This window comes from Clytia hemisphaerica, unplaced genomic scaffold, assembly GCF_902728285.1.
Source record: "Clytia hemisphaerica strain Z4C2 unplaced genomic scaffold, Clytia hemisphaerica genome assembly, whole genome shotgun sequence".
NCBI lineage: Eukaryota > Metazoa > Cnidaria > Hydrozoa > Leptothecata > Clytiidae > Clytia > Clytia hemisphaerica.
This window is the reverse complement of record NW_027103359.1, coordinates 1604514-1630387: the sequence shown is the minus strand read 5'-3', so window position 1 is coordinate 1630387 and position 25874 is coordinate 1604514. Positions and strand designations below refer to the sequence as shown.

Sequence of the window (25874 nt, the reverse complement as noted above, 5' to 3'; positions counted from 1 at the left end):
TTTAGAGCTTTAGCGTGGGCGGCCGCCAATCCGCCATCGGAATATCAGATAAGCGAAAATGTAGCTAGCGCAGTAATAACGAGAGGAAAAAAGTAAAGAAATGAACGAAATAGGATTTTTTACGTTGATCATATATACAGGGTGTCCCGAAAAAAGTATCGAGTTCGAACATGATTCTGAGTAGAAGGTTGTTGCGTGTGTTTAACAAAATGTAAGAAAAATATATACCAACGAAATAATCGTTTTTACAACAGTCATTATGATTAAAAAGGATTAACTTTATTTACAATTTTCATGACGTTAAAGTTATTGAGAGTTGTTTTTTGTAAAAGTTATTCATAAAAGATGTCTCATGACCAGTCATGACAATCAATATCAATATGACACAGAGAGAAACTTTGGTAAACATTGCAAATTTAGAGAAACACACACAAGAACTTTATTTCTATAGAAGTGGTACAACTCGATACTTTTTTTTCGGGACACCCTGTACTTAAAATTTTAGTTACGATAACCATAGGGCTCTGATCATAGTCAAAAGTTTAGTTGTGAGATAGTTTAGATTAGAAGACAAAATTTGTGTTTTGAGTTCATTTACACTTTTAACAAAAAACTGTCTTTTTAAGTTGTTTGTTAATTCATTCTATCAAGAGTGATTAGAAGTTAATAAAATGTTATATTGCCCTCTTTTACAAAAAGTGCTTAGTTTTAATGGGTAATTTACCTTTTTGTTTCAATTTTTTTTAATTGTCTACAAAAGATTGATGAACTATCTAAAATTTTTCGGAAAGAAAGTTATCACTCTTTTTTACGAAAAATTGGGATAAAAAATTGGTCAAAAGCCACTATTTTAAAGATTTTGAGACAATGAAGCTTTTACAAAAATTTTCCGAAAATCTATTTTTAGTTTAAAAAGTCCAATTTGCAAACAAAGAAGACAAAAAATAGAGTGTTAAGAGTAGCCTGGATATCTAGACAGTAAACTATTTCACCGTCTAGTTTTTGTAATCTTGTCTCTGGTTTACGGTCTGGTCCAAGTAACTCGTCTGCAGGGATATTTGTCCCTGCATTGCATCTGACTGGTCAGTACGCACCCAGTCACTGAGCAGAATTTTTGCGGGGTTTTCGATATTTTTCGATGCGCGCGCATAATTTATGAAAAAAGCTGACATTGCGAAAAAAGATAAACAAAATGAAAATGAAAACACAGGTTCATTTCTAAACAAAATGGCTGATGGAAAAGAGCCTTTATGAATGTGGCTGACTTTTGGATGTAGTTTAAAGTAGTTTTGAAAAGCTTATGAGTTTGAAAAAGAGGTTTTATGTCTGCCTGGGTTTCCAAAGTTTTGAGATTCTGTCAACAAGGGTTCACTTGCAGACTGTGTCATTCAAACTGTTTTAGTTGCACCAGACTCTAAAATTTTAAGAAAGACTTTTTTTTTCTGAAATTTTGAGTCTGGATATCCAGGCTATGTTAAGAGCAATCACTAAAGGAGAAAGATTGCCCTTCCGGGTGACGGAAGATCTTGCGAAAAGTGAAAGGAAGACAATCAAAGAGTGGTGTATGAAAGCCCAAGAAATGAATACTTCACTAAAGGATGGAAACTTTAAATTCAAAGTCAGGGGGAGCCCCAGGAAAAGACTTTATCTTAAGAAAATTGTAAACCGAACAAAGAGCGCGGTTCATAGAGGCCCATGTGCTCGCACGCTGGCCTGCGAACTTGTATAGCATTATTATTATTATTATTATTATTATTATTATTATGATCATTATCATTTATTTATAGATACACCATCTAGTGTAAAAATGTTTTCAAAATATTTTTTCTTCGCCGAAAATAAGGTCCTCAAAGTTGAAATACTCTTCTTCGCAAAAGTCTTCTTTTTCTTCTTCATCAAATTTTGTTATTGCAATTTTTAAATTTTCAGATTAAGGAATAGTTGGCAGAAAATTTTGTGAATTTTACGACCCTTATTGGGGCAATTTTTGACCAACTTTAACCAAGTCTCGATCTTTCCGGGGTAAAAAGTTAAAATTTTCCTATTTCTTCGACCCTTAATGAGACTGAAATTTAATTTTCTGATTTTTCCGACCCTTAGCGGAACTTCAAATAGGTACCCTTAAGGGCGGCACATACCGTACTCTCCATTTGCATAAGTACCCCCCCCCAGACCCCGGGGGTTTCTACCCTAGGACACTGATAACTGAGCCATTATTGAAGTCTAAAATTTGGCTGGGTTGAAAATTTATTTCAAGAATTAAGCTGCATTAACCATTACTTACAATTTCAACAAGGTGAAAACCATTACCTCAAATCAATCAATGAAAAACCTTTTACAACATTTAAAATTAGCTTGAGCTTCTTCAACTCGTGAAAAAGTTAAATACTCGTCAAAATTAAATACTTTAAATATAAAGGATTAAACCGATAACTGACCGAAAACTAAACGGTTAAATACATATGGGACTTTACAGTTCAGTTACAGAGGTCTCTCTCTCGGAGTCCGTGCGTGACACAAGCTTTCTTGAACAAAGTTTTGTTTTATAATATTTTACTATAGCTTTATCTCTCCAAATGTAAATTAATGCATTGAGACCAGAACAAGTAAAAATCGGTATATGTACAATAGGTGATAAATCCAACAAAACGGTCATATACGGGTCATAACTATCACAAAATATCATCGAAATACCCGAAATGACATAATAAAGACTGAGCGGTAAAATACATACGGAGTAAAGCACCGAAAGAGCTTTGAAAATGCCAACGGCTGTCTTTTGATTGATGTTTTGTTTATTTCTTTGACCCTCTAGTATATCATCCCCACTTTCATTCTTTCGTGATTGTGCCGTTAAAATCCTATTGGACCGAATATTCAAAATTAAAGCCGAAACAACCGAAAAACTTATACCGACGCCTAGTGTTAACCAGTGTGTATAGTGAAGAGGTATGGAACCTAATGTGTATGAAAGGTTAGCGTGTATTGATAACAAAAGCACCGATATATTCCAGAATATTATGAATGCGTAAATTTTCTTTTTTGTTATGATAGCTTTGTGTTCTAAAGGTTTCCGCATGGCATGGTTCCTTATGTATGAGGTCAATAAAAAGATGCCAAGGTCCATTCCAAATGTGTAAACTGATATTGCATGGCCGATACCGTAAGCAAGACAACTGGTAGATGATGAATAGATGAACCAACCAAAATAAAGAAGGCACAGTAATGTCCCAGCATCCATTATTGACAAATATATGAACAATTTCTGAGGCATTGTCATTTTTTTGTTAGTTTTTTTCAATCCATTAATTAAAGCAGTGTTTGTGAGAGCAGAAAAAACAAACATAAGACCACCTCCAAGGAATTTCACATAAAACGTCGCAGACCTTGACGATTCCTCGCTTTGAGTACTGTAGTCGGACATATTGGTCATGTTGTTGGCCATCTGGCCGTGATTTGCAAAAATACATTCTTTGAGCATTTTAAATCTTTTTTCTTTTTGAGTCACGTTTAGTCAACAAGAAGGATAAAACGACAAGTAAAATTAGTTGGCTGGCAATTCGCACTAGTCATTATTTAAGTCAGAAAAAAGGAAAATTTCATGTTCATCAGTGTTGACAAAGGCTGATCAAAAGGGAAAGAAATTATATATTTTCCTCATTTAAAACTTGAGGCCAAAAAGTGAAACCTTTACGGACCAACTGGTTAAAGAATACAATGGACACTCAAAACCACAACAGAGAGCCCTGGAATCCGCTAGTACATCAATTGTTTAAGAACTCTGCTTGAATCTTAATCCACACTAATATCTGCCTATAACGTTTTTTTTCAGAGTTCCTTTGAACAAGGAAGAAATATTGGCCAGTAAAGTTAGTCAGCTACAACTGCCTTGAACAAGGAAGAAATATTGGCAGCAAAGTCGGTCAGCTACAATTGCCTTGAACAAGGAAGAAATATTGGTCAGTAAAGTCAGTCAGCTACAATTGCCTTGAACAAGGAAGAAATATTGGTCAGTAAAGTCGGTCAGCTTCAATTGCAAGTCAAGCAGAGCAAACTTTTTAAGTCGGTAAATACAAACACTGACTTCAACAAACAAGGAAAAAGGAAAATCCATTACAAATTCACCAAATCTTTCTCAGATTTTACTTAATTTGGGCATGATTTACACGTTTTTTTTTTTATAAGAACGTCAAAAATTTTCGAAGCCTTCGGATGTTCTTAGTTTTTTGGATTTGAAGCCTAAAAATGTTCTTAAAATGTTCTTATTTTCAGCATTTTTTGAGCATTTTGATGTAATTTCTTAAGAAAATGCATGTTTTTAAGTCTCCAAAGCCTTAAAATGTTCTTAGAATGTTCTTAAATTTTTGGGCCTCGAAGCCTTATGTTCTTATATAGTTTGTTCTTATAAAAAAAAAAACGTGTATGCCATGTTCAAAAAGGAAAAAAAAACTTTGAGCACTTTTGAAGTCAAAATACACTCCAACGCTAAGTAGAGAAGAATAATAAAAACGGAAATTGTTTATCAATCAAAATAGGATTTGAGAAAAGGTTAAGAGTATCATACTAGTGGATACCCGTTAAAATCTACAAAAAAAGAGGTATTCTCTATATCCTGATAGAGAAAACAGTAAGGGCTGAAACTTTTTTTGGTGAGTCTAGGCTAGCTATGAATTTTTACCCTGGGTGTATGGTTTTTCGCAAAAAATGCTAAGAAAATATTCATTGCTTGGTGAAAAAATGCAGTTTTAGCTATTTACCCAAAACCTACAAAAATGGTTTTCTTGAATAACTTTTTATGAAATAATAATTTTGGTCTCAAATTTTGAACAATGATCCACTGCAAAGTTACTAATGTGGGGGGGGGGGGGGGGGGTTAATGCTACAATTAGATCATTGGTACCGAAATATTTTCAAAACTGTTCGTTAAAATTAAAATACACCTTAAAACCTACACTATTGCACCTTAAAAGCTACAAACATTGACCCTTTGCTCATAACTTACTGAAACTGTGAAATTGAAATTTATAGGTACTGAGCCGTGATTCAATTGATCAAAATACTTGCTAGAAATCCATTCCCAACTTAAGGGTAACATACCCAGCTGGCACATAACGTTTTTTCGACGTTTATCTAACGTTCACAACGTCCAAATAACGTTAGATTGAATAATACCCTGTATTTAACCAAAATGTAGGCAGTGGTCGAAGAAAGGTTTTTGTCTGAATTCATTTTACACAATAAGTTATCAAATTAAAAAATTGGTGAATTATGTAAAAACCTTTGAGACTGAAATCCCGTCTAACACGGAAGAAGCTTTTAACGCAGTAAGAGGTGGCAAACAATTAAAAAATAGTTTTACCTTTATTTCGATTAAATCTTTGAACAAACGGCTGTGAAGTTTTTCAGTTTGACTTGATAACATCCATTTCATGGATTGTATTGTTTGTTGTTTTCGTATGAGATTGTCGTATACCACATTATAAGCCTAAAGGGGTGTTGAAAAAGAAAAAGAAAAAGAAATATACAGAAATATAGGCTTCTAACATCCACTAACAGATTCGCGCTCCAAATACGATCAAAGGTTTTTTAGAGGTCTGTGATTCAGAGTAACAGAAATGCTGAAAAGGAATGCTTTTTATTTGGTTTATGCTAAGTGATAAAGAGTCGTTGATGTAGAGTTTTCGGTTTTTGAAATGGATGAGAAAATGTCATTAATCTATTTCAGTTATAGCGGCCTGAGCTATGGGGAGAAAGTATTAGGTTGCACGCATCCCCTCTGATATGATTTGATATAGAGGATGCGTATCGTCTACAATATTTCTATCCCAGATTACGCCCGTATTTTCTTTTTCTTTTTTGATTATGCGTTACAGTAGTACAACTTCTTTTTTCTTTGTTCAATGAATGAAAATTTTAACTCTCGGACGGGAATTTCATACACGATACGCATCCCCTTTATCAAAATAATGACAGATACAGCCTAAGAAAGTCTGGGAATGTCTACAATGCTTTAGAGGGGAAAAGGAATGCTCGCATTCTGCCTCATAAGAAATAAAATTTTGACTTAGTATCCACTTTTTTAATAAATTTGAAACAGTTTTCGTTGGAAGGATTCCGTACTAATGAAACAGAAAACTCAGCCAGCCTGATTTTTTGAAATCCGAAATGATTAGAGCGATTTTGTTTTAATCGGCAATCAAATTAAAGGTTTTGTTTTTAAATAAGAGTGATAACGTTTGCTTACTCATAATCAATTTTAATTCACAAGCTTTTTCACATTGGATCGATACGGATGTGGAGCAAGATTGGTCAGAAAGAGGAAAAGAAAACATTTTTTCGCTTATATCAGCATAATATAACAATAGGTAGACACTGTCCTGATATGAAATATGTGTCTGATATGAAACGGTAACACTTATGTAAAAATATAACCTTTGAATAATATTACCTGTTCATTAAACGGCATAGTGTCTTTAGCGTGATTCAAAATGTCGATAATATTGCTATCATCTTCGAGTGTAATTTTCTTAAGAATTAGGCGAATCCAGGGATGTTCTTTGTCAGGCGTATCACTAAAAACATGGATAGAAGATAGGTATAGCGATGAACCCTCCAGTAGCTATCGGGATGGGTCCTAGACTATGCTATAGTCTAAGACAAATCACTATCAAAGAAATAGGCCCAAAGCCGAAGAAACGGGCTTTTTGCCGAATGCAAAAATTCTCATCCGACACGTTAAAGCTCTAAAGGTCGGAAAAATTTTCAACATCTGGAAGATTTAGATTACGGAATTTTGCAAGACCGCGTTAAGGATTTTGCAGCGGGAGCCCTGGTAACCGAGCCCTCGGGATTGGCGGGTCAAACTGAAAGATTTTTACCTCCAAGCGCAATGATAGTTGAACCCGACTAGGGATGCGGCATATCATAGGCGACTATCATTCCTCTCCGATGGAAAATTGGCCCGTTACTTTAGAGCTTTAGCATGGGCGGCCGCCAATCCGCCATTGGAATATCAGATAATGATCGGGTGTACGTATTGTTTGGTGTTCCGATTTGTGCTATTCTGACAACAAAAGATATGGGTAGTGATCTTTGGGGTTGGGGAAAGTCTTCATAAAATATTCTGACAAATAACTTCGACAAACAAGTTCAATAATTCAAATGAAATTGCATTGAATCGAAATAAAATATTCACACGCAAAAAAACTTCAGAAATCATACAGAATTTATAATTCAAGCGGTTAAAAACGGCCGAATGAACCACAAATATAAATTAGTTTGTAGCAGTTTATAACCGCAATAAATCTAAAATTTATGCGTTTTACAGAAAAAGTGAACATCTAATGCTTCGGACCATTTAATGTGGTTTTTTAATCATTCTCTTTGAAATCAAGTTTAAAAAACAAACCCTCAAAAAATGATCCACGGCGGAGAACAATTTATTATATAGAAAGGTTAGATCATCCCTAATTAACTCTCCTCCACATATCTCTACTCGCCATTTCTTTTGAAGTTTACCGAGAAAGTACCGATTTAAGTTAGATTAAAATCGAAAACATTTTATCTAGTGGAGTTAAATTTCCTACCAGTTATCTAATTGCGCCTTCAACTGGTTAGTAGTAATATTTGAGAATAAATTAAAGTCAAAATGAGAGATTCTAAACACACATTTCTTTTTGGTTTATCGCTGATACTTTTACACGGTGTTGACTATTTAGTATTTTGTCATCAAATGAGATTCGAATCTGTTAAAGATGGATTTTCAATTACCGGGTTAGAACCATATTTGAAAGAAACCATGACTAGCCCAATCAAATGTTATATGTTATGTCAACGATCTCCTGATAAATGCTGTTACGTGGAGCTTACAAAATTTGGAGATTCCCTGACATGCGCTTTGTTCGATTTCACAGGTGATCTTAATATGCATTTAACACCTTCATCTGGAAGTTCAATCTCAGCTCCAAAAGGGAATCCTCAAATGGATTGTTTGGATTGGCGTCGTCTTGGTTACACTAAAGATGGTGTTTATTATATCAATTTTAACGGTTACCGACAGAAAGTATTTTGTGATATGACGACAGAGGGAGGTGGTTGGATTGTCATGCAGAAACGATTTGATGGTTCTGTTGATTTTAACCGTGATTGGGAGTCTTATAAAAAAGGTTTTGGAGATGTTTACGGTGAACATTGGCTTGGTAATGAATTTGTTCACCGATACACCGACAGATTCTTAAAAGTTGGTCAAGAAGTGGAAATGATAGCCGAAGCAACCGGATTTGATGGCCTGAAAGCATCGGTTAAGTATAGCCCTTTCTTTTTAGCACCTGAGGCAGCAAAATATAATTTTGGAGGATTCAATTGTCAAGGCAGGTCGGTTTGTGTGTCGTGGGGTGAGACGAGCGCAAAGAGTTTCTCGACAAAGGATCAAGATAATGACTTGAGTGGAATGAATTGTGCAGAATATTACAGGTAAGAATGCTAAACTTCTTCTTGCTGTATATGCAGCCATCAATTACTGTATCCCAAATAAACACTAGCGAGTTTATGTACTTGCACTTTTGAAGACGGTAGAGAGAGTGGAGCGATTTGGAATAACCCGCAATTCTGACCCACAAAATCGAGGACGGCAAAAGTGCTGATTTATCGTTGTCCTCATCAGTTGGTCAGGGTCTAATAAAATCAAATAAGAACCTTACCGTCTCCGTCACAGGTAAACACATACATAAACTGGGTACTTTTAAAAGAAGCAGCACAATTTGTCTCAATTAGCATCAGCATTTGCATTTTTAAACTCCGGTTAAGAAGTTTCTTAAAATCAGTGTTTTTCATTTGTAATTGTGCGTAAATCCGACTAATCGCGATAACTCGGGTTCGATTTCCCGATCTTTCCGGTTTGATTTCTTGATTAGGTTTGCGGTTGCGCTCGCACTTTAGGATATACTCTTTCAAATTTGATGTTAGATATATTAAGAAAGGCTGACCACGATAAAGATGTTTGCATAATGGTTCACTATTCAAAAATGACAATTACCGAAGTTTGCAGCCGTCATCATTACGGCTGTTTTATTTTAATTTCAAAACCAGCCATTTCTGAGGCTCAGATTACCCTCTTAAATATCTGGTAGTATATATAGATTTTAAACTAGACCCACCACGCGAGTCCACACAACTTATGTATAAAAAAAGCAGCTTTAACTCCTTGACGTCTCACTAGCGAAATTTTGTTCTCTCAGGAACGATATTTTCGGCTGCCGGTAGTTTTGATTGAGGACCTAATTCAAAAATCTGGCACGCTGAGAAGATAGAGCTTAAGAGCTTTCCAACGGTACCAAACATTAAGACCGGTCTCCACTTTCACGCGAAATGGGCGACAGTTTTTTCTTAACCTTTTTTGCCGGAAGAAAAGATTACGTCATATAAAAGTTTCGCGCGAACAATAAAAAAGTTGAAGAAAGTTCTACTTTTTTCATCCGTTACGTCAATTTCGACCAATAGAATTGCTTCATTTTTCAACTGACCAATGACCTTACAAAAACGTCAAAAAGTTTTCGCTCATTTCACGCGAAAGTGGAGACCGGGCTTTAAGGGTTTAGCTATGACCAAAGCCAAGATAATTCGATTCAAAGTTTAAGCATTGAAAAATCTTGAAAATGCGATTTTTTAGCTTTTTGAGTACGTCAAGGAGTTAAATTCTAAATTGAATTATACATCGACATCGACACTCGGGCTAAATCTTCTTTACTTTACTGAATAGACATGATACACAGATATCATATTACACATTAGATAGGCTAACTGCTCACAGATTTCCTGTGGAAGTGTGTCCAGTTTTGAAGTCGACTAGTCCGCCATGTTGCTTTCTAATTTACATTAGATTTTCGAAAGTTTGAATTTCAAAACATTCGAATCCCGTTGTTGACAACCAGAATTGAAAACAAGATGGCGGACTAGTCAGTTTTAAACCTGGACAAGCTTCATTTTATATGGGAGACCCAATCCAGTTAAAAGTATTTACAGATCAGTGACAAGATATCATTAATTTTTTTGTTGTTGTATTTTACAGAGCTGGTTGGTGGTTTAACGCGTGCGCGAGTGTCAATTTCAATGGTCCATACTCTCAAACATCAGTGCTGCAAGTACAGGGTCAAGGAATAACATGGGATACTTTCTATGATCAATACACTGCTTTGAAAACAACAGAGATGAAAATCAGACGAAAATCATCCTAATTCACACAACACACAGTTGACGCTCTCTAATTCGATTTTTAAGGGGAATTGGATTGTCACTGAATATCGGAGCGTATCGAACAGTAGACTGTAATTTTTGAGAGTTTCTTGCTGATGGTGACTTTCAAAATTATCGAATAATGGAGCGTTTCGAGTAGTAGAACATCGAATTAGAATCAGCCGTTTTGTATGCACTGGATTTATTACTATCGTGTATACGGCAAGCACTAATGAGTGCGCTTATTACGAACGATAAAAGCAGGACCTTTAGGCAAATGCAAACTTAGCACAGTAACATGAGTATTTAAATATTATAATATATTATATCTATATATTAATAGTGGTAGTCTGTATGTGTGTTTGTCTGTGTTTTCTACTTTCGTTTTCTAACGCAATGTTTTTGTTCTTCCAAAAGATGACTTCCAGTTCTTGCTCCACAAATGTGTTAAACAATATTCGCGCCGTTTTATAAAGACTTTGAGTTGTTCGATAAGTTTGTTTTGATTGATAGATTATAATATCTGCCCAGACGTGCCCGAGCCCGCCTCTTATGTTTTTTCTTTTTTTCTCTCTATTCTTTTGTTTTATGTTTTCGAATGTAATTAACGACCTTATTATTCATTTGCAATTTGTTTTAGATGAGGAAGGAGTGTTTGTAGATATAATGATAAAAAAAATTTTTTTTTAACGGATTTTTAATTCTTGTTTTTATTGATTTTAGACCACCGGATGATTGTAAGATCGAAATATATATAGTCACAAAAATAAAATGTCACCATTGTTGGTTCATTTTGAATATCTTCTGACCTTATTTGATTTGAGACATTCGAATTCGTTTCAAAACAAAACAAAAGAAAATCTTTCAAACAAAATCTGTTTTAGAAAAGGAACAAATTTAAAACCGCGTTTAAAACATAAGAATCACAAGACAAGTTTGTTGGAACAACTAAACAGCAACATTAACAATACATTCGAAAGGCGCTAAAAACAAGAGATCTTTCTTCGTAAAAAGGGACTTATAAACATCTATGTCGATAATTATATTGCTGTAAATCTAAGTCATTCATTGTTGAATTCGAAAAGTTATGACGAAGGTGCCTAGCTGCCTGACTTTTGGCCCTTGGACCCTTAGCGAGACTAGAGAGAAGAAGAAACAAGCTAAATTTTGTGAAGTTTACTCCCGGGGGGGGGGGGGGGTATACTAGGGCAAAATGGGTTACGGGGATGCTCCGCTGGTCAGGGTACCTTTTTTAACCTCCACGAGTCCCAGGTAGGGTCGCAAAAACACCAAAATAGAAAAATCAGTCCCTCGTAGGGTGCCTATTTTTGAAAAATTTGGGGAAAAAGTAGAAAATTTGAGACAATTTTGGCATTTCAGTCCCATTCAGGGTCACTTTTTTCGCAAATTTCGAGTCCCACGTAGGGTCTATTTTTCGAACCTCAGCGGAGCACCCCCGTCGGACGAAAAGGGTAGTACCCCCCCCCCCCCCGGGAGTTTACTTTCCTTATTGGGACTAATTTGATTAAATTTCTATCTTTCTGGGGGAAAAAAGTTGAATTTTTTTCCCTTTTTTTACCGACTCTTAGTGGGACTGAAGTTTGATTTTCTGATTTTTCCAACCCTTACAGGGACTGCCATTTTTAAAAAGGCATCCTTAAGAACGGCTCATGCCCGTATTCTTCTCTTGCCTAAGTACCCACGGGCTGCCTTTTTTCGACGAATATCGTGTCATGTCTATAATTTCACTCCTCTTATCTTGACATCAAAGTTTTCCTAATCATCAACAAGTACGGCAAATGTAAAGCGAGCGAAGCGAGAAAAAAATCTAATTGCAAAGCCTTTTCGGACGTCACAGGTCGCCGGTATGGTATAGTTTGAATAACGCCCTTTCTGATCATTTTGCAACAATTTAAAAATCTTTTTCAAAATATGGTTAAAAGATACGTGACCTGGGAGGGACAGAGTCAAACTTTTAAGATAATTTTTCCCTTTAATTTTGACTTCATCGTATTTTAAGCCAGCTTCCCAACATCCAAAGGACTTTAAAATGCGTTCAGCAACAGCTAAACCGGCGTGCGACGCCGGGTACCGGCTAGTGTTTTATGATAAATTAGGCACTTTGTACATAACTGTTATCTGTGAAACAACACTTTAATTCAAATTATGTGAATTTTTATCCGTAATTCAACCTAAAACTGGACTTAAATGAGAAGCTTCAAAATAATCAATACCGTGGTGACAGGTGGGAGGGGTGCGTATATATATAGTCTAGAAGTATAAAACCTTCAACTACTCAAAATGGAAACAATAAATACAAAAACCCACAAAACAAAAAGACAATACAAATACAACAAAAATCTAGAATGAACATTCACAGAAAATCAATCAGGTTGGAGTAGAAAAGGAAAATATGATGACATAGAAATCCGTCAATGTAAAACTAGTGATCTAAAATGACTTTAAGGAAGAAAGTAACTCAATATGAGTTAAGATGGAAAGAAGTAACTCAATAAGAGTCAAAAAATATTTCAAGAAAACACATTATCTGTTCCTCAGTTTTCGACCTACACAGGATTTCGGCCATTTGTGAAAATATCCTCCTATATGATGGAAATATATATTTTTTTTTATGGAATGGTTTTCCTTGGGGCACCGAAAGACACCCTTGTCTTTTTTTAAAGACACCTGTGATTTCTTTTTTTAGGCACCTAGTTGCTTTTTAAACCCTAGATGTAGCAGTTTTCAGCAAAAAACAGGTAAGTCGCAAAGTCGAATAGTCATTAATTTCGTAGAAAAACGTGGGTGATGGCTATAGTATAGGTTAGTCGTAATTGGAAAAACTCTTTGTTAAAGAATAAAAAAAATTTGTTAGGCTGCACCGAGCTCCTTTTTACTGCGTGAAAAAATCTTTTTTTTTACAGCTAGGCCACCCGTCCTCCGTGTCATATTTATTTTTCACGCCCTTTCGATAATTCTCACTCTAGCTTGAAGGTAGTATAAAATAGTCTCTGTAATTCGAATAATTCTCTAATTCGATGAAAATTTTTGTCGCTTGAAGATCGAATCAGAGAGAGAAAACAGTATATACCTGAAAACTGGCCACGATCGAAGCAATTTTTCCAAGCCTTCAGTGTGTTCATCACTAGTGGTGTTTGTGAGAAGTTTGTCGAATAACTTTGAACGATTATCGTTTGTTTCTACGTCTGACGCATCAACCTAACGATGATAAAAAAAAACATTTGAAGAGAATTGCAAGATTTTTTTTTCACAGAAAGTTGGTCTAAATTACTCTCTGAAATTCTAATTTTTGGCAAAAGGTTTCACTTTCAATCCGGCGTCTGTATGAAAATTACTCGGGCCGCAGGATGTCTTTATTTGCGACCTGGTGGAATTTGTTCTTTATCTTAAATAAGCTTGTGGGTCTTACAAACCTCTATTTTCCAGACCGGAACAATGATCGATTGTGATTGGTAGAATAATAATAAACTGACGTCATCATCCGTTAGATCAATTGTACTCTCCAATATGTGTAACACGTGACTTTTCACATCCGTGCTAGCTGTAACATCAGAACAAAATGGCCGCACCACATCTAAGACGTCGCTATGGGTAACGAGAGGGTCTGTTTGATGTTCTTGATGTGCTTTGATGTTTTCCGTTAAAGTCTGTAGTTTTGTGTAATCTCTGAAACAAGTGGATATAAAATTTAACATAAGTTTTTGGATGATATCATAAATTTGACCAATGAAATTTCAAGAATGAATCAAAGTTAAGAAAAAACCTCGAAAATTGGAACCCGCGAATTACAAATTTGGCTAATGTTATTAAATTTTAATCAAAAAAATTGAAAAATCGCTAAGAGAGTGAAAAAAAAAATCTGTCAAAAATAGGGCGAAACCGCGGAAAATGATTCCTGATAATTATTGATACAATTTTTGGGAATTTTTTTCCGACCTCGAAAATAAGTTCCTGCTAAAATTATTTTCCTTGTAGTAAAACAAAAACATAGATAATCAAATTTTAAATTTTTTGCGGTACGTATCCAAAAGCTGTGCCCGAAAAAAACAGAACAGGGCATTATACCTGTTACACCTATCTTTTTTACAAAAATCCTCGTAACTGATGCAGGGGGGGGGGGGGGTCGGTACTAAAATTTCAGACATCATGACTTTTAGTGACGTGGTGGTATTACAAAAAAGGCCTTAAAGCATTTTAGTACCATGTGTACTAAAATCCCAAATTAGGTGGGGTCTTCAAGAAATTTAAGAAAAATTTTAGTACATGAGTACTAAAAATCACCAAATTTTAGGAAATTAAACTATTGACCAAGCATTTTAGGCAAAATGAAAAAAAATAAAAACTTTCTATATAAGATTCAAACATCCCTGTGTCACAAATTAAGCAAAAATTTCGTCCCCGGTGGGAAAGTACCCTTGAATTTCAGCCCCACCGGGAAATTGACTTTGATTTCATCCCCACTCGAAATTCCATGTTTAAAAAAATTGCACTCCAAAACCACCCCCACTGGGTTTTTTAACCTTGGAACAATACAATAGAATTTCTATCCCATTAGCATTTCAATAGGAATTTTTATCCCCACTGAGGAAAAAGGTTCCACCGGGGCCGTCAAACAGGGGTGTATTTAATATTTTGCTTTTATATAAGGAAAAAAAAATGTTTTCGAAGTTGGATGCTTTGTTTTTGTAAAGAACCATGGATAACTGGATAGAAAAGAAATAGCAAGCTGTATATTAGAGGTGAAAAATAACCAATCAATCTTTGCAATAACTAAAGTAGAGCAGAGCAAAAGTGTCTTGACTGTTTCTGAGTCTTTATCTAGAATAGAGAGAGATAGATCAGGTTCATTGACAGCTTAAATAACCAGGGTTGGCATTTTGTTGAAAGTCTAAAGACCGCCATTCTCTGAACCGAATTCCAAAATTAGCCTAATTTAGGTGGTCACTATGCTAAAATGTCAAAAAAAATTTAGTACATGTGTACTAAAATTCCTTTTTCAAAAATTAGGTGGGGGTATGTCAAAAATCGTCAAAAAACGTTTTAGTACTCATATGTGTCTTGGATTTTAGTACCGACCCCCCCCCCTGACTGATGTTGTATCTTAAAATGTTGTTTTATTAAAATAAATTGTCTTTGAAAATTTGACTTCTATGGAATGAACGAATTTTTTTATCGTTACCGTGATAATTTCAGTCCCTAAAAAAAACACCTTTTTCCGAAAGTACAGTAGTAATATTTTTAAAGAAAAAACGAGCTACATGCTGAATGGACCTCCTCGATTTTTACGGCAAAAAAACTTTTCCAGAAAAAAACGGCTTCAGCCACCTTTTAGATAACCTTTTATCTTTTTGCCAAATATCAGAAAAAAGCAATTTTGCACAAAGTCTAAAAAACCCTATTTTTAGGCAGTTTTCGGCCCAAATTTGCCTAAAAATTTTTTTTCTCGAAAATCGGGCTCCATCACATTTCGGGTATTTCCACTTTGCATCGTTGTGCAAAAAATGAGAAAAAACTAATGAGCAAATCGCAAGAAAAGCTGGTAACAGACCAACGAACGGACACGGTTTAAATTCAAGCACCTTCGAGGTAGGTCCAAAAAGTAAAGCTTTTACCTATCGCTTTGGATGTCACTCAGGATCCCGCGCAAAGCATCTTGGAAACACGTGCGGACGTCAATAGATGCATTGCGACAAAGACTCCGCAGTTTCGAAATTTTGTCTAATGGTTGTAGTGATGTGAACAAATCACGGAATAATTTTTCGAGTGGTTGTTTTCGACCACGTGATAAGTCGTAAACTCGTCCAAAGGTTTTGCTCAGTTCCTAATTCGAAGGAAAAAAAAAAATCAGTGATATTTCTTTCTGTAGCATGACAGTCATAATTGAGAATAGCAAAATTGAGGATATGTCTGTTGTTGGGTTTATTCATGATCTGCACCATTGCAATGTCTTCTAATATTACATCATGGACCCAATAGCTGATTGGTTGTAAGTGACGCAAAATCAGTCAAAAGATCGCTTTCAACCAATCAGTTGTTGGGTCCGTGGAAGACATTGCAATGGTCATATCATGAATTGCTTGGAACCTACTGGACAGATCCGTTGTAATAATATTAAACTTTTACGAACTTCCCGATGATACATTGTGCTTTTTAAATATCAGTTACAGTTACAGTGTCGGATTTAAGGGAGGTTCAAAATTTATGATGGAAAGTGTCTCTTGCAGTCATGCTCCTTATAACCCCTTATAAGAAAACGAAGACCACAGATTTCTGTAAAGCCCGAAGGTCTAGATGTCGTGCTTTAAGCAATTCCAAGCAAAAAAAAATGAATATTGCAAAAAATATTACTACTATTGCTTTCGAAAACCCGCAAAGCTTGTTCTTATTGGTCAAGCGCTAAACTCCTATTGTAATATCACGTGACCTAGGTAGGATTTCCTACCTAACCTAACACTTTTCAGCCAAAGCACGACATCTAGCCGGGCTTTACAAATCTATGATAAAGACTCTCTGTCATAAATTTTGAACCTCCACCTTTGTGAAAAAAGAAAAGTTTAGATTGTATCATTCTACGCTCATGTCAAGATTGATTCTTGATCACATAACAATGATGGCCGCACAATATACTTTCTATAATTCAAGCCATGATTCTCATATCCATTTCAAATAAGCGATAGCATCTAATAAAGAGATATTTCGCAGCCATATAATAATATTTTACTTACGTTATCGTCACCAAAAACTACTGTCAAAATTGGATCAGCCAGCGTTTTGAGATGTTCGATGGAAAGTTCCAAATCATTGATAGATGAATCGTAACGTTCCATAAGCGAATCACTGAATGGATACGAAAACAAATTAATGTACTGAGCTGAAGTCAATAAAGCTGCTGAATTGTCTAAGGAGTCATAATTTAAAATCCGGGGGGGGGGGGGGCAAAATGGGTATGTGCGGACGATAAAAGTCGGTTTTTACACCCTACAAAGTCTCTCTAAAGGTAAAAAAAATCAAGAAATTTAAAAAGTAGTTCCTCTAAGGATCGGAAAATTCACGATTTTTATTTTTATTTCGAATTTTTTTTAACTCTTTGTAAGGGGAACTTTTTCACTAAAGATTTCACTAAAAAAGGGTCGGTATTCTAATTCAGAGGTCCCGTCCGCACACATGGGTAGCTAAATTAGTTAGAGATCAGTGGATATCTCCAATAGGGTTGTAAATTTGCTCAGCTTGCTAACCAAGTTAAAATCAAGAGTAAGTTCAAAACAAGACTCATTCAACTTACTAATCGTCAGCTCCTCTTTGTTTGGTCTCGTCTTGACCACGCTGTTGTCTCAAATATTTGATTACTCTTTTACCAATCTCCAGTCTGGTGTCTTGGGTCAGCGAGTCTAAAGCTTCCTCGCCAAAAATTGCATGGTCAGCAAAAGTGACAACGTCTTCTATCAGGAGTTTGGCGAAGTGTTGTTTACAGTTTTCGAATGTGTTCAACCAATCCTGAAAACAAAAGAAAAGACCCTTTAAGGCCGGTCTCCACTTGCGCGCGCTTCAATCGCACTTTTTCGAGCAAAGCTTCCACGCTATTGGTCAAAAGAAAAATGAAGCAGCTCCATTGGCGCGATCTGACGTAACGGTTGAAAAAGTTGAAATGGTTCAACTTTCCTTTTGAGCACGCGCTACATTTTTATGACGTAATCTTTTTTCCAAGCAAAAAGGATTGAAGCCAAAAGGTGCGATCGCAGCGCGCGTAAGTGAAGACCGGCCTTTAAGACTTTAACTCTACACCACCATTGACTTCAAAGTGCACTCACTCTCGGGGGGGGGTAGTTATCTGATATTCCGATGGCCGATTGGCGTCCGCCCACCCTAAAGCTCTAAAGGAGTGGACCAATTTCCGATCGGAGAGAAATGATAGTCGGCCTTTGATGTGCCGCATCCCCAGTCAGCTTCAACTACCCTTGAAGGTAAACCTGAAAATATTTCGGTTGGATCCACCAATATCCCCGAAAACGAGAGCTGACCTTGAAGCGGTCTTGCAAAATTCCGTAATCTAAACCTTCCAGATGCCAGATAAGAGGGGGGATGTTTATGTTTATGTTTATGTTTCTTTTCTTTAAAGTTGAAGTAAAGTAGTGCAATGTGCCTTGGACATACCGGCTATTATTAACAAGAGATGATTCGTCACAGTTGAGAATTGGATAGAAAGAATGACTACCTAGAAGACATAGTTTTTAAACCTAAAAGAAGAAATGCTAGATTGTTACCTTGTTCTCTTTTTTCTTCCAAAACATTCGAATGGCGTTTGCTAAGAAGATCTTGTTTGATGACAGGTAACTACCATCCGCCTGTAAAAAGAAGTCATGTAAAAAGTTTAAAGGAGATCTAACGTCAAAAATTTCTTTATCCTTATTTTTTGACAGAGTACAGGCCTAATTAAATAAAAAACATTGCAAAAAGAACGAGTGCAAAATCTTTCATATTGATTGAATTATCATTGTTTAAAATATCTCTTTATTTGAAAGTAAGAGGGTTTCGTGACGTCAGCGCCGAACTTTCATTTCGATAGAGAAACTGTTTGTAGACAAAAATTATGGAAAGAAGATGTTTTATAGCAAAATATAATTTTGATGTACGTAGACGTAGAGATGTTTTGAGAAAAATGTAATTAGAAGAACGAACTTGAAAGATATGGTATTGTGTCAAGCTTTCGGATGTTCCAATAAAACGTCAGGGTCAAAGGCTATAAAAGGGAAATGTTTTTTTCAAAATTCCTGACCCAAAGAAAGAACGTGATAGATGTTCACGATGGCTACACAACATGGGAAATGCCAAATTGACTATCAACACTTTCGAAGCTGCTCGTCATCGAGTCTTATGCAGTGACCACTTCCACTCGAAATGCTTTGAACGAGACTTGAAAGCTGAACTTTGTCCATTGTACATCACTAACGATGGACCTGCAAGGGCAAAACGTCTCATTGATGGGGCTATACCGACAATTTTTGATCATCAGGTATACGAACAAATTAACATGGATGGAGCTACAATCTCTTCAAGACAACCTAGAAAAAGAGTCTCTGATATGGAGAGAGCAGATGTAAGTTGACAGTTTTCATTTAAACAACAGAAATTTTGGAAAAGTTATAAAATATGATTTTCCAAGCCCTTTGACAAGTCTTCCTTTTGACTTTTGACAATTTTCAACTTTAACAAGATATAAGCCTCATGTCAGGGCCAAGAGCATGGTAAGAAAGATACTAAGACAGGGGTGTATATTGCAACAATCGATCAACACTATAAACTTGATTCTACACATTTTGGTTTAAGGTTGTCAAGAAACTCCTCGTTGACTATGAACAATCCATTGATAATGAGAGGATCGTAAATCAAGAAAATATCGAACCATTCGATACAAACGACGCACCTGAGGAGACAGTGAATCAAAACGAAAGTCCAATTGAAAAGGAGATAGTCGAAACCAGCAGTGACGTAAGAAAAACCAATGAAGTCGGTACACAAACGGAAGATATTCTATGGCCAACTTCGTCAAGTCCTATCAAAAATGCAAGTCAAGATTCCATCTCCCAACCCGATCTCTCATTTGTTCACGATAAATATGACCCTGATTACGAGCCTTCTGTCATCGAAAATTCTAACCGAGAAGAGGTCAAAATCGACATTTTAAACGATGAAAAATTTGTCGTTTACGAAGGAATGCTGGATCAACTTGTTTCATGCTTACGTTGCAAGGTTTGTGCACTACCTGTCGACGAAATTAAGAAAACTAAGCTAGGAACTAGTATTCACTATAAAATCTTTTGTGACAACGAACATGTCATAATTGATTGGAAGAGCCAACCATTGATTGGGAAAATGCCTGCTTTTAATTTGTTGATTTCCGCCTCTGTATTTTTTTCTGGCTCAAATTTTGAGAGCATTAGAAAACCTGTGAGCTTTTCCGGACTGAATTTTGTAAGTGCTAATACCTTCTACAAGATTCAACGTGTACTTGTAATACCTAGTGTCAACCAAGTTTTCAAACAAAATATAGAGGAAGCAAGAGCAGAAATAAAAAACCAAAGCAGATCTTGAAATTGTAGGGGATGGTCGATTCGATTCACCAGGAAAATCAGCGAAGTACTGCACGTACACATGCCAATCACCCGAGACCAAAAAGATTATCGCCACCTCAACAGTCCAAACTTCAAAAGGCAAAGGCTCTGCGCCTCTTGAACTTGAAGGTTTTAAAAAATTGTTTGACCGATTTAGAGAGCAGTGGTTTCAAGGTTAAGAAGATAGCTACTGATAGGAACATGCAATTGGCAAAATGGCTGAGAGAAAATCGTGCCCGTATAATCAGAAATTATGATACCTGGCATTTTTCGAAGAATATCACTTCAAAATTGAGGAAGGTGTCTAAACGAAAAGGTTGCAAAGTAATCCAAGAGTGGATTCGACAGATCGGAAATCACCTATTTTGGTGTGTGCCGAAAATTGCAAGGGAGATGCTGAAACCTTGAAGCAAATGTGGAAATCTCTGTTGCACCACGTCACAAATCGTCATCGATTTAAGAGGGTTTACCCCAAATACCCCAAGTGCTGCCATAAATCATTGAAAAGGAAGGAGACTGCACAGAAAAAATGGATCGTGAAAGATTCGGTAGCGTATGATGCATTAGAAAATGTCGTGACAGAAAGCAAAACCCTCAATGACATGGATCATCTCGTCAATCCATTGCACACCGGGAGTATCGAAGTATTCCATTCGCTCGTTAATTCTTACGCCCCAAAAAGATTGGAATTTGAGCTGAACGTGATGGATGCACGGGTGAAAGTAGCCGTAATTGATCACAATAGCAACGTGGGCAGGCAGCAAGCAGTCATTACCTCCGAGCGTAAAGGATCAGGGAAAAAGGGAGAAAAACAGTGGAAAATCGTCTCTTCAAAGTTGTCAAAAAATTGGGTGGCCAAAGAGACGAAGGAAGCAAAGTCTTACGATTTCGTGAAAACACTTTTAACTGAAGGTTATAAAAAGGAAAGAAAAAGGAGAAAAGATTAACCAAAAAGCCTCTGAATTAGCGAATAGACTCGTAAGCCCAAAAAACATTGCATTTACAGAACGTCCAGAAAGACAATTGGTTTTGGAAAAACATTTCAAAATACAAAGGTTCAAAAAGTAGTTTTAGGAATTTTGCAATAATTTTTATTTCCTTTTATATTATATATCTATCTATACTCTATGTTCACAAAAGATTATAAGTCTAGTTGCTCAATGAAGCTCTCTTGAAACCAGTATATTTTCCACCAATAGACTCAGGGAACGTGTTTTTTATTTCTTTCTTTCACGACACAAGATGGGATCACCACTCTTTTGTCACGCCCAAGTATTTCGAAATAATGTGTCCACGATGTGTATTGGTAATACGCAGTGTAACGATATTGCCTGTAGAAATAAAAGAAAACAAAGACTGGTTTTCTATTTGAACTCTTGCCTAGAATTGATTCAATAAATTTATTTAGAATCTTCATTTTGCTAGATTTACAAACTATTTTGATAGATTTACGAACTATTTTACGATCTATGATGTATTACACCCCAATCAAATTTACCTGTTTTTTATTTTTTTGATTCTTTTGAAAATTTTCTTATGTCTCTCCTTCTTGTTATAAAGGTGAACTCAAGGGCTGATGGGGTGAGAATGAAAGGTTTGAAGTCTTTGTGTTTTGTAATACAAGATATGCCTTCAAGTTTCTCTTCGAGAATACTACATTCTTTGCAACAGAGACATTCTTCTAAAGTGAAATCGGTGCCAATTACACAGTTTCTACAAGTGCACCAATGCAAGTTCTCAAGTCTACTTGACTCCAGGTCATCATTTTCCCGTTCGCTATCACTTGAAGACGAGCTTTCATCTTCTTTGTGCTTTGCTGACAGGATCGCTAGCTCTTTTTTTGAATACTCAGGTTCAAAACCATAAAACCCTCCAATAGCTTCATCCTCTTCATCTGACGCGTCTGCCTCTGATTCTGATGTGTCTAACTCCTTTTCTTCATCAGTAGAATGGTTAAAAATGTCTGAGAAATCATTTTCTTCACTTGAAGATTCACTCGACGACATTTTGCTCTGAATTTAGAAGTCTAAATGAATGTGCTAAATGATTTCATCAAGAAATTTTTCTTTATAAAACTCACTAAAAGTTTAGAGAAAAAGAGAGAAAATCTTGTTTAACAAACAAGTTGTTCGGCAATGACGTCACACGCTTAAATCTTTAAAGGGATATAACTTCCTATTGAGTTAAGATTTTTCAACATAACATAGCCCATTTTAATCCCCACAATATAAAGTTTCCATAATTTCCAAAAAAATGTAGCAAATTTTTTGACGTTAGATCTCCTTTAAACCTTTTTGTAGTTCTCAATTTTGCATCTACTTAAAACTACAAAAATTTGAATTACCCATTCTAGAAATCCTTATTGGTCAGCCCCGATGACCCTTCAAATCCCTTTTTTCCAGCCGCCGCCGCCGCAACTTAAGAGTTTGGTTTTTTTATTCCGATTTCCCGATATCACTTTGATTTCTAAACTTTCTTCCGATCGGGTTAACTTTTTGCGTACTTTTAGCGTGCGTTGTTTTTACAGATCATAATGTGGTGTTTCAAGATGGTGGCTCAAGCAATAAGGTGTTTATCTCTTGCCAGCTTTTATTTATACAATCATTACATCTTGTTGAAATGGCTTTTAAACTTATAACTAAGGAAGATGCAACACTGGAGTTAAATTATAAGGATGTTCTTTTCTTTAAAGTATGAAGATTTTAACTTATTTGCTCAAGTTTTTTCCTGAATTGTGAGTTATTTTTTTACATGCGATATAGACCTCATTTATTTATTTTGTAGCATGAAAACATATTTTTTCATTTTGGACTTGAATATAGAATAACCACCAACAATTACTGGAATTTGATGGAGTGTATATATATTACAGTTCACAGCTTAATTATCTGATTATTCACAAAAATAATGTTTTCTCGAACTTGAGTGTTTTCTATCTTTTGATTTGATAGGCATTTTATATGCTTGTTCTTCTGGACTTGGAGATAATATTGATAAAGTGTAACTGGAAATTGATCAAGTATATTAAAGTACCGCTCCTATGTGAATTTGAGAAAGACCGAAGTTCTTCATCAAATTATTGACGCAAAAATGATTTTTTTCTAGACTTGCGTTTTTCACTGGCAATTACGTTTGTTTTTTTGGACCGACTTGGAGATAATTACGATAAAGCGTAAATGGAAATTGATCAAGTATATTAAAGTACAGCTCCTATGTAAATTTGAGAAAGAACGAAGTTCTTTATCAAATTATTGACGCAAAAATGATTTTTTTTAGACTTGCGTTTTTCACTCATGGCAGTTATATACATTTGTTTTTTAGGACTGACTTGGAGATAATTATGATAAAGCGTAAATGGAAATTGATCAAGTATATTAAAGTACTGCTCCTATGTGAATTTGAGAAAGACCGAAGTTCTTGATCAAATTATTGACGTAAAAATGATTTTTTCTAGACTTAAGTTTTTACTGCAATTTGAAAGCAGACACTTGCATTTGTTCTTTTTGACTTGGAGATAATTATGATCAAGCGTAAATGAAAATTAATCAACTATATATATTTAAAGTGCAGCGCCTATGTAAATTTCAGAAAGGCTGAAGTATTCTTCATCAAATTATTGACAGAAATTATGTTTTTCTAGACTTGCATTTTTTCACAGTGATTTGATGGCGGACACTTATACATTTTGGACTAATAATGATAAATAATAAATGTATATAAATGGATTAAATATTTTTTAATAGATAAATATTGCATTTTTAAGCATATTTAGGCTCAGATTAGGGAAAATACAGTACAATAATTACAGTCTTTCTGGGACGAAACCGGGTATGCTAAACATAAGCGGATCGGGAAATTTACGAAAGTAAGAGAAGATAAAGCGACCAATTAAAGTCACATTTACGAACGAAGAGGACAAGAACACAGTGTTGCAAGCAATAACAAAAGAAAAACGCTTTCCTTACCGAGTGACAGAGGATTTGACCAAAAATGAAAGACAGATAATTAAAGAATGGTGTAAGGAAGCCGAAAAAATGAATGCTAAAATCAAGGAAGGCAACAAAAAATGGAAAGTCCGGGGGAGCCCGCGAAAAAAACTCTATTTCAAAAAGATCATTGTAAAAAGTACGAGCGGTTTATAGAGGCCCATGTGTCTTCACGGTGGCCTGCAAACCTGTAAAGCTTTATTATTATATTATTATATAAAACTTTAAATTTGAATAAATTTTAGATCGGTGTAAACTTTTTTTGAATTTTTCATTGCTTATTATAAAAAACATGTAGTTTTAAGCTAAACTATTTCTCTGTAGTTTTAAGATGAATAAGAATGACACCATATTAACTTTTACTGATTTACAGCATCTTTGTTTTTGAAACTTTTTTGATCTTTTGTCCAGCTTGAGCTAGAATATAATTATAAGTCTAAGCTTAGTGAAAAAATGAAAAAGTGTATACAATTTTGTGATTTTTGATAAGTACAGTATGCCTTGCTTTTAACTTCCTTGCAAGGATTTTTATTTTCATGAATCTGCTGTTGATGTAGCCTTTTGTTGCTGTTCATCTGTATATCTAATTTTTATTATCTAAATATCTATCCTAATTAAGAGACGAATAATTATTCTGCCATACAGATTGTAACATGGCACTTTAATCCATATTGTATACAAACGTAAATTTGATGATTTTTTCACTCTCGTTTTAGTAAATCATATCAATTTTTAACAACATATCTTTCTAATCATATTAAGCAATTTAGGCTGACCTTCCAGCGCAGCTGGTTTATTTTCACTATTTTGTGAGTATTTTTTTCCATTTTCTTAAGAAATATGGTGTTTTAGAGTACTTAAAGCCTTAGAATGTTCTTAACTTATGTTCTTAACATTTTGGCCATCGAAGCCTTATGTTCTTATATAGTAGTATTAGTTAGAAAAAAGGGTGTAAGTATTCGGTTGTATAAAAACTCGCTCTCTTCAGAATGGCATGTCTTCTTGCGTTAAGTAACATTTAGATAAAACTGAACAAGCAACATGCTGAATGGACCTACCTAATGATTAACATCAGATGAAAATAAGAAAAAAGTGACAATAATTGTACAAAAATTCAGAATGGAAAAATAAAGCTTGTGTGTTGAATAATGTAAAAAGGAATTTCCCCAAATACGAAAATCACTTAAACCATTCAGGCCCAAAAAAACCTTTTAAGCTGTTTTTGGCCCAAATTAGCCCAAAAAAATTTTCCTTAAAAATCTGGCTCCGTCACATTTTGGGCATTGCCACTTTGCATCATTGTGCAAAAAATCAGAAAAAAATTACGAGTCAACATTGAGAAAAGCTATATTTTCTTATTTGGTTAAAGGGAATTTCCCAAAATACGGCGAATAAGAATTTTCCGGGAAAAACCACTTCAGCCATTCTTTAGAGAATCTTGCCCTCCATCTTTGCACAAAAAATCAGAAAAAAGTAATGACAGGATTTTGCACAAAGTCTAAAAAACCCTATTTTTAGGTACAGTTTT

At 35.3% G+C, this 25874-nt stretch overlaps 2 protein-coding genes and 1 pseudogene across 3 annotated transcripts in view; 2 read left to right on the top strand and 1 right to left on the bottom strand.

Moving 5' to 3' along the window:
- LOC136822539 (NBAS subunit of NRZ tethering complex-like) overlaps positions 1-25874 on the bottom strand; it is an 88515-nt gene that overhangs the window by 8079 nt on the left and 54562 nt on the right. The window contains exons 47-54 of the mRNA XM_067078807.1: positions 18513-18593; positions 17534-17745; positions 16977-17088; positions 15864-16072; positions 13665-13917; positions 13322-13449; positions 6449-6572; positions 5360-5485 (exon numbers count right to left, since the gene is read on the bottom strand). Coding sequence (XP_066934908.1) covers positions 5360-5485; positions 6449-6572; positions 13322-13449; positions 13665-13917; positions 15864-16072; positions 16977-17088; positions 17534-17745; positions 18513-18593 — 1245 coding nt within the window. The remainder of the gene's footprint in view (positions 1-5359; positions 5486-6448; positions 6573-13321; positions 13450-13664; positions 13918-15863; positions 16073-16976; positions 17089-17533; positions 17746-18512; positions 18594-25874) is intronic.
- Positions 7637-10764, top strand: LOC136822525 (microfibril-associated glycoprotein 4-like). 2 transcript variants are annotated; one of them, XR_010848907.1, is made up of 3 exons: positions 7637-8472; positions 10067-10674; positions 10707-10764. XR_010848907.1 is itself a non-coding variant. In XM_067078795.1 (2 exons), exons 1-2 carry the CDS (start codon positions 7649-7651, stop codon positions 10230-10232), a joined length of 990 nt encoding a protein of 329 aa, XP_066934896.1. In that variant the 5' UTR covers positions 7637-7648; the 3' UTR covers positions 10233-10764. The 2 variants fall into 2 exon arrangements, 1 of the variants encoding a protein (XP_066934896.1); XM_067078795.1 differs by having other exon boundaries at positions 10067-10764.
- LOC136821552 (uncharacterized) lies at positions 19014-20768 on the top strand (annotated as a pseudogene).

Excerpts from the sequence above, each read along its gene's own strand:
- LOC136822525 (XM_067078795.1), top strand. The coding sequence starts at position 7,649 with ATGAGAGATTCTAAACACACATTTCTTTTTGGTTTATCGCTGATACTT. Across the intron at positions 8,473-10,066 it reads AATTGTGCAGAATATTACAG|AGCTGGTTGGTGGTTTAACG; the intron begins GTAAGAATGCTA and ends TGTATTTTACAG.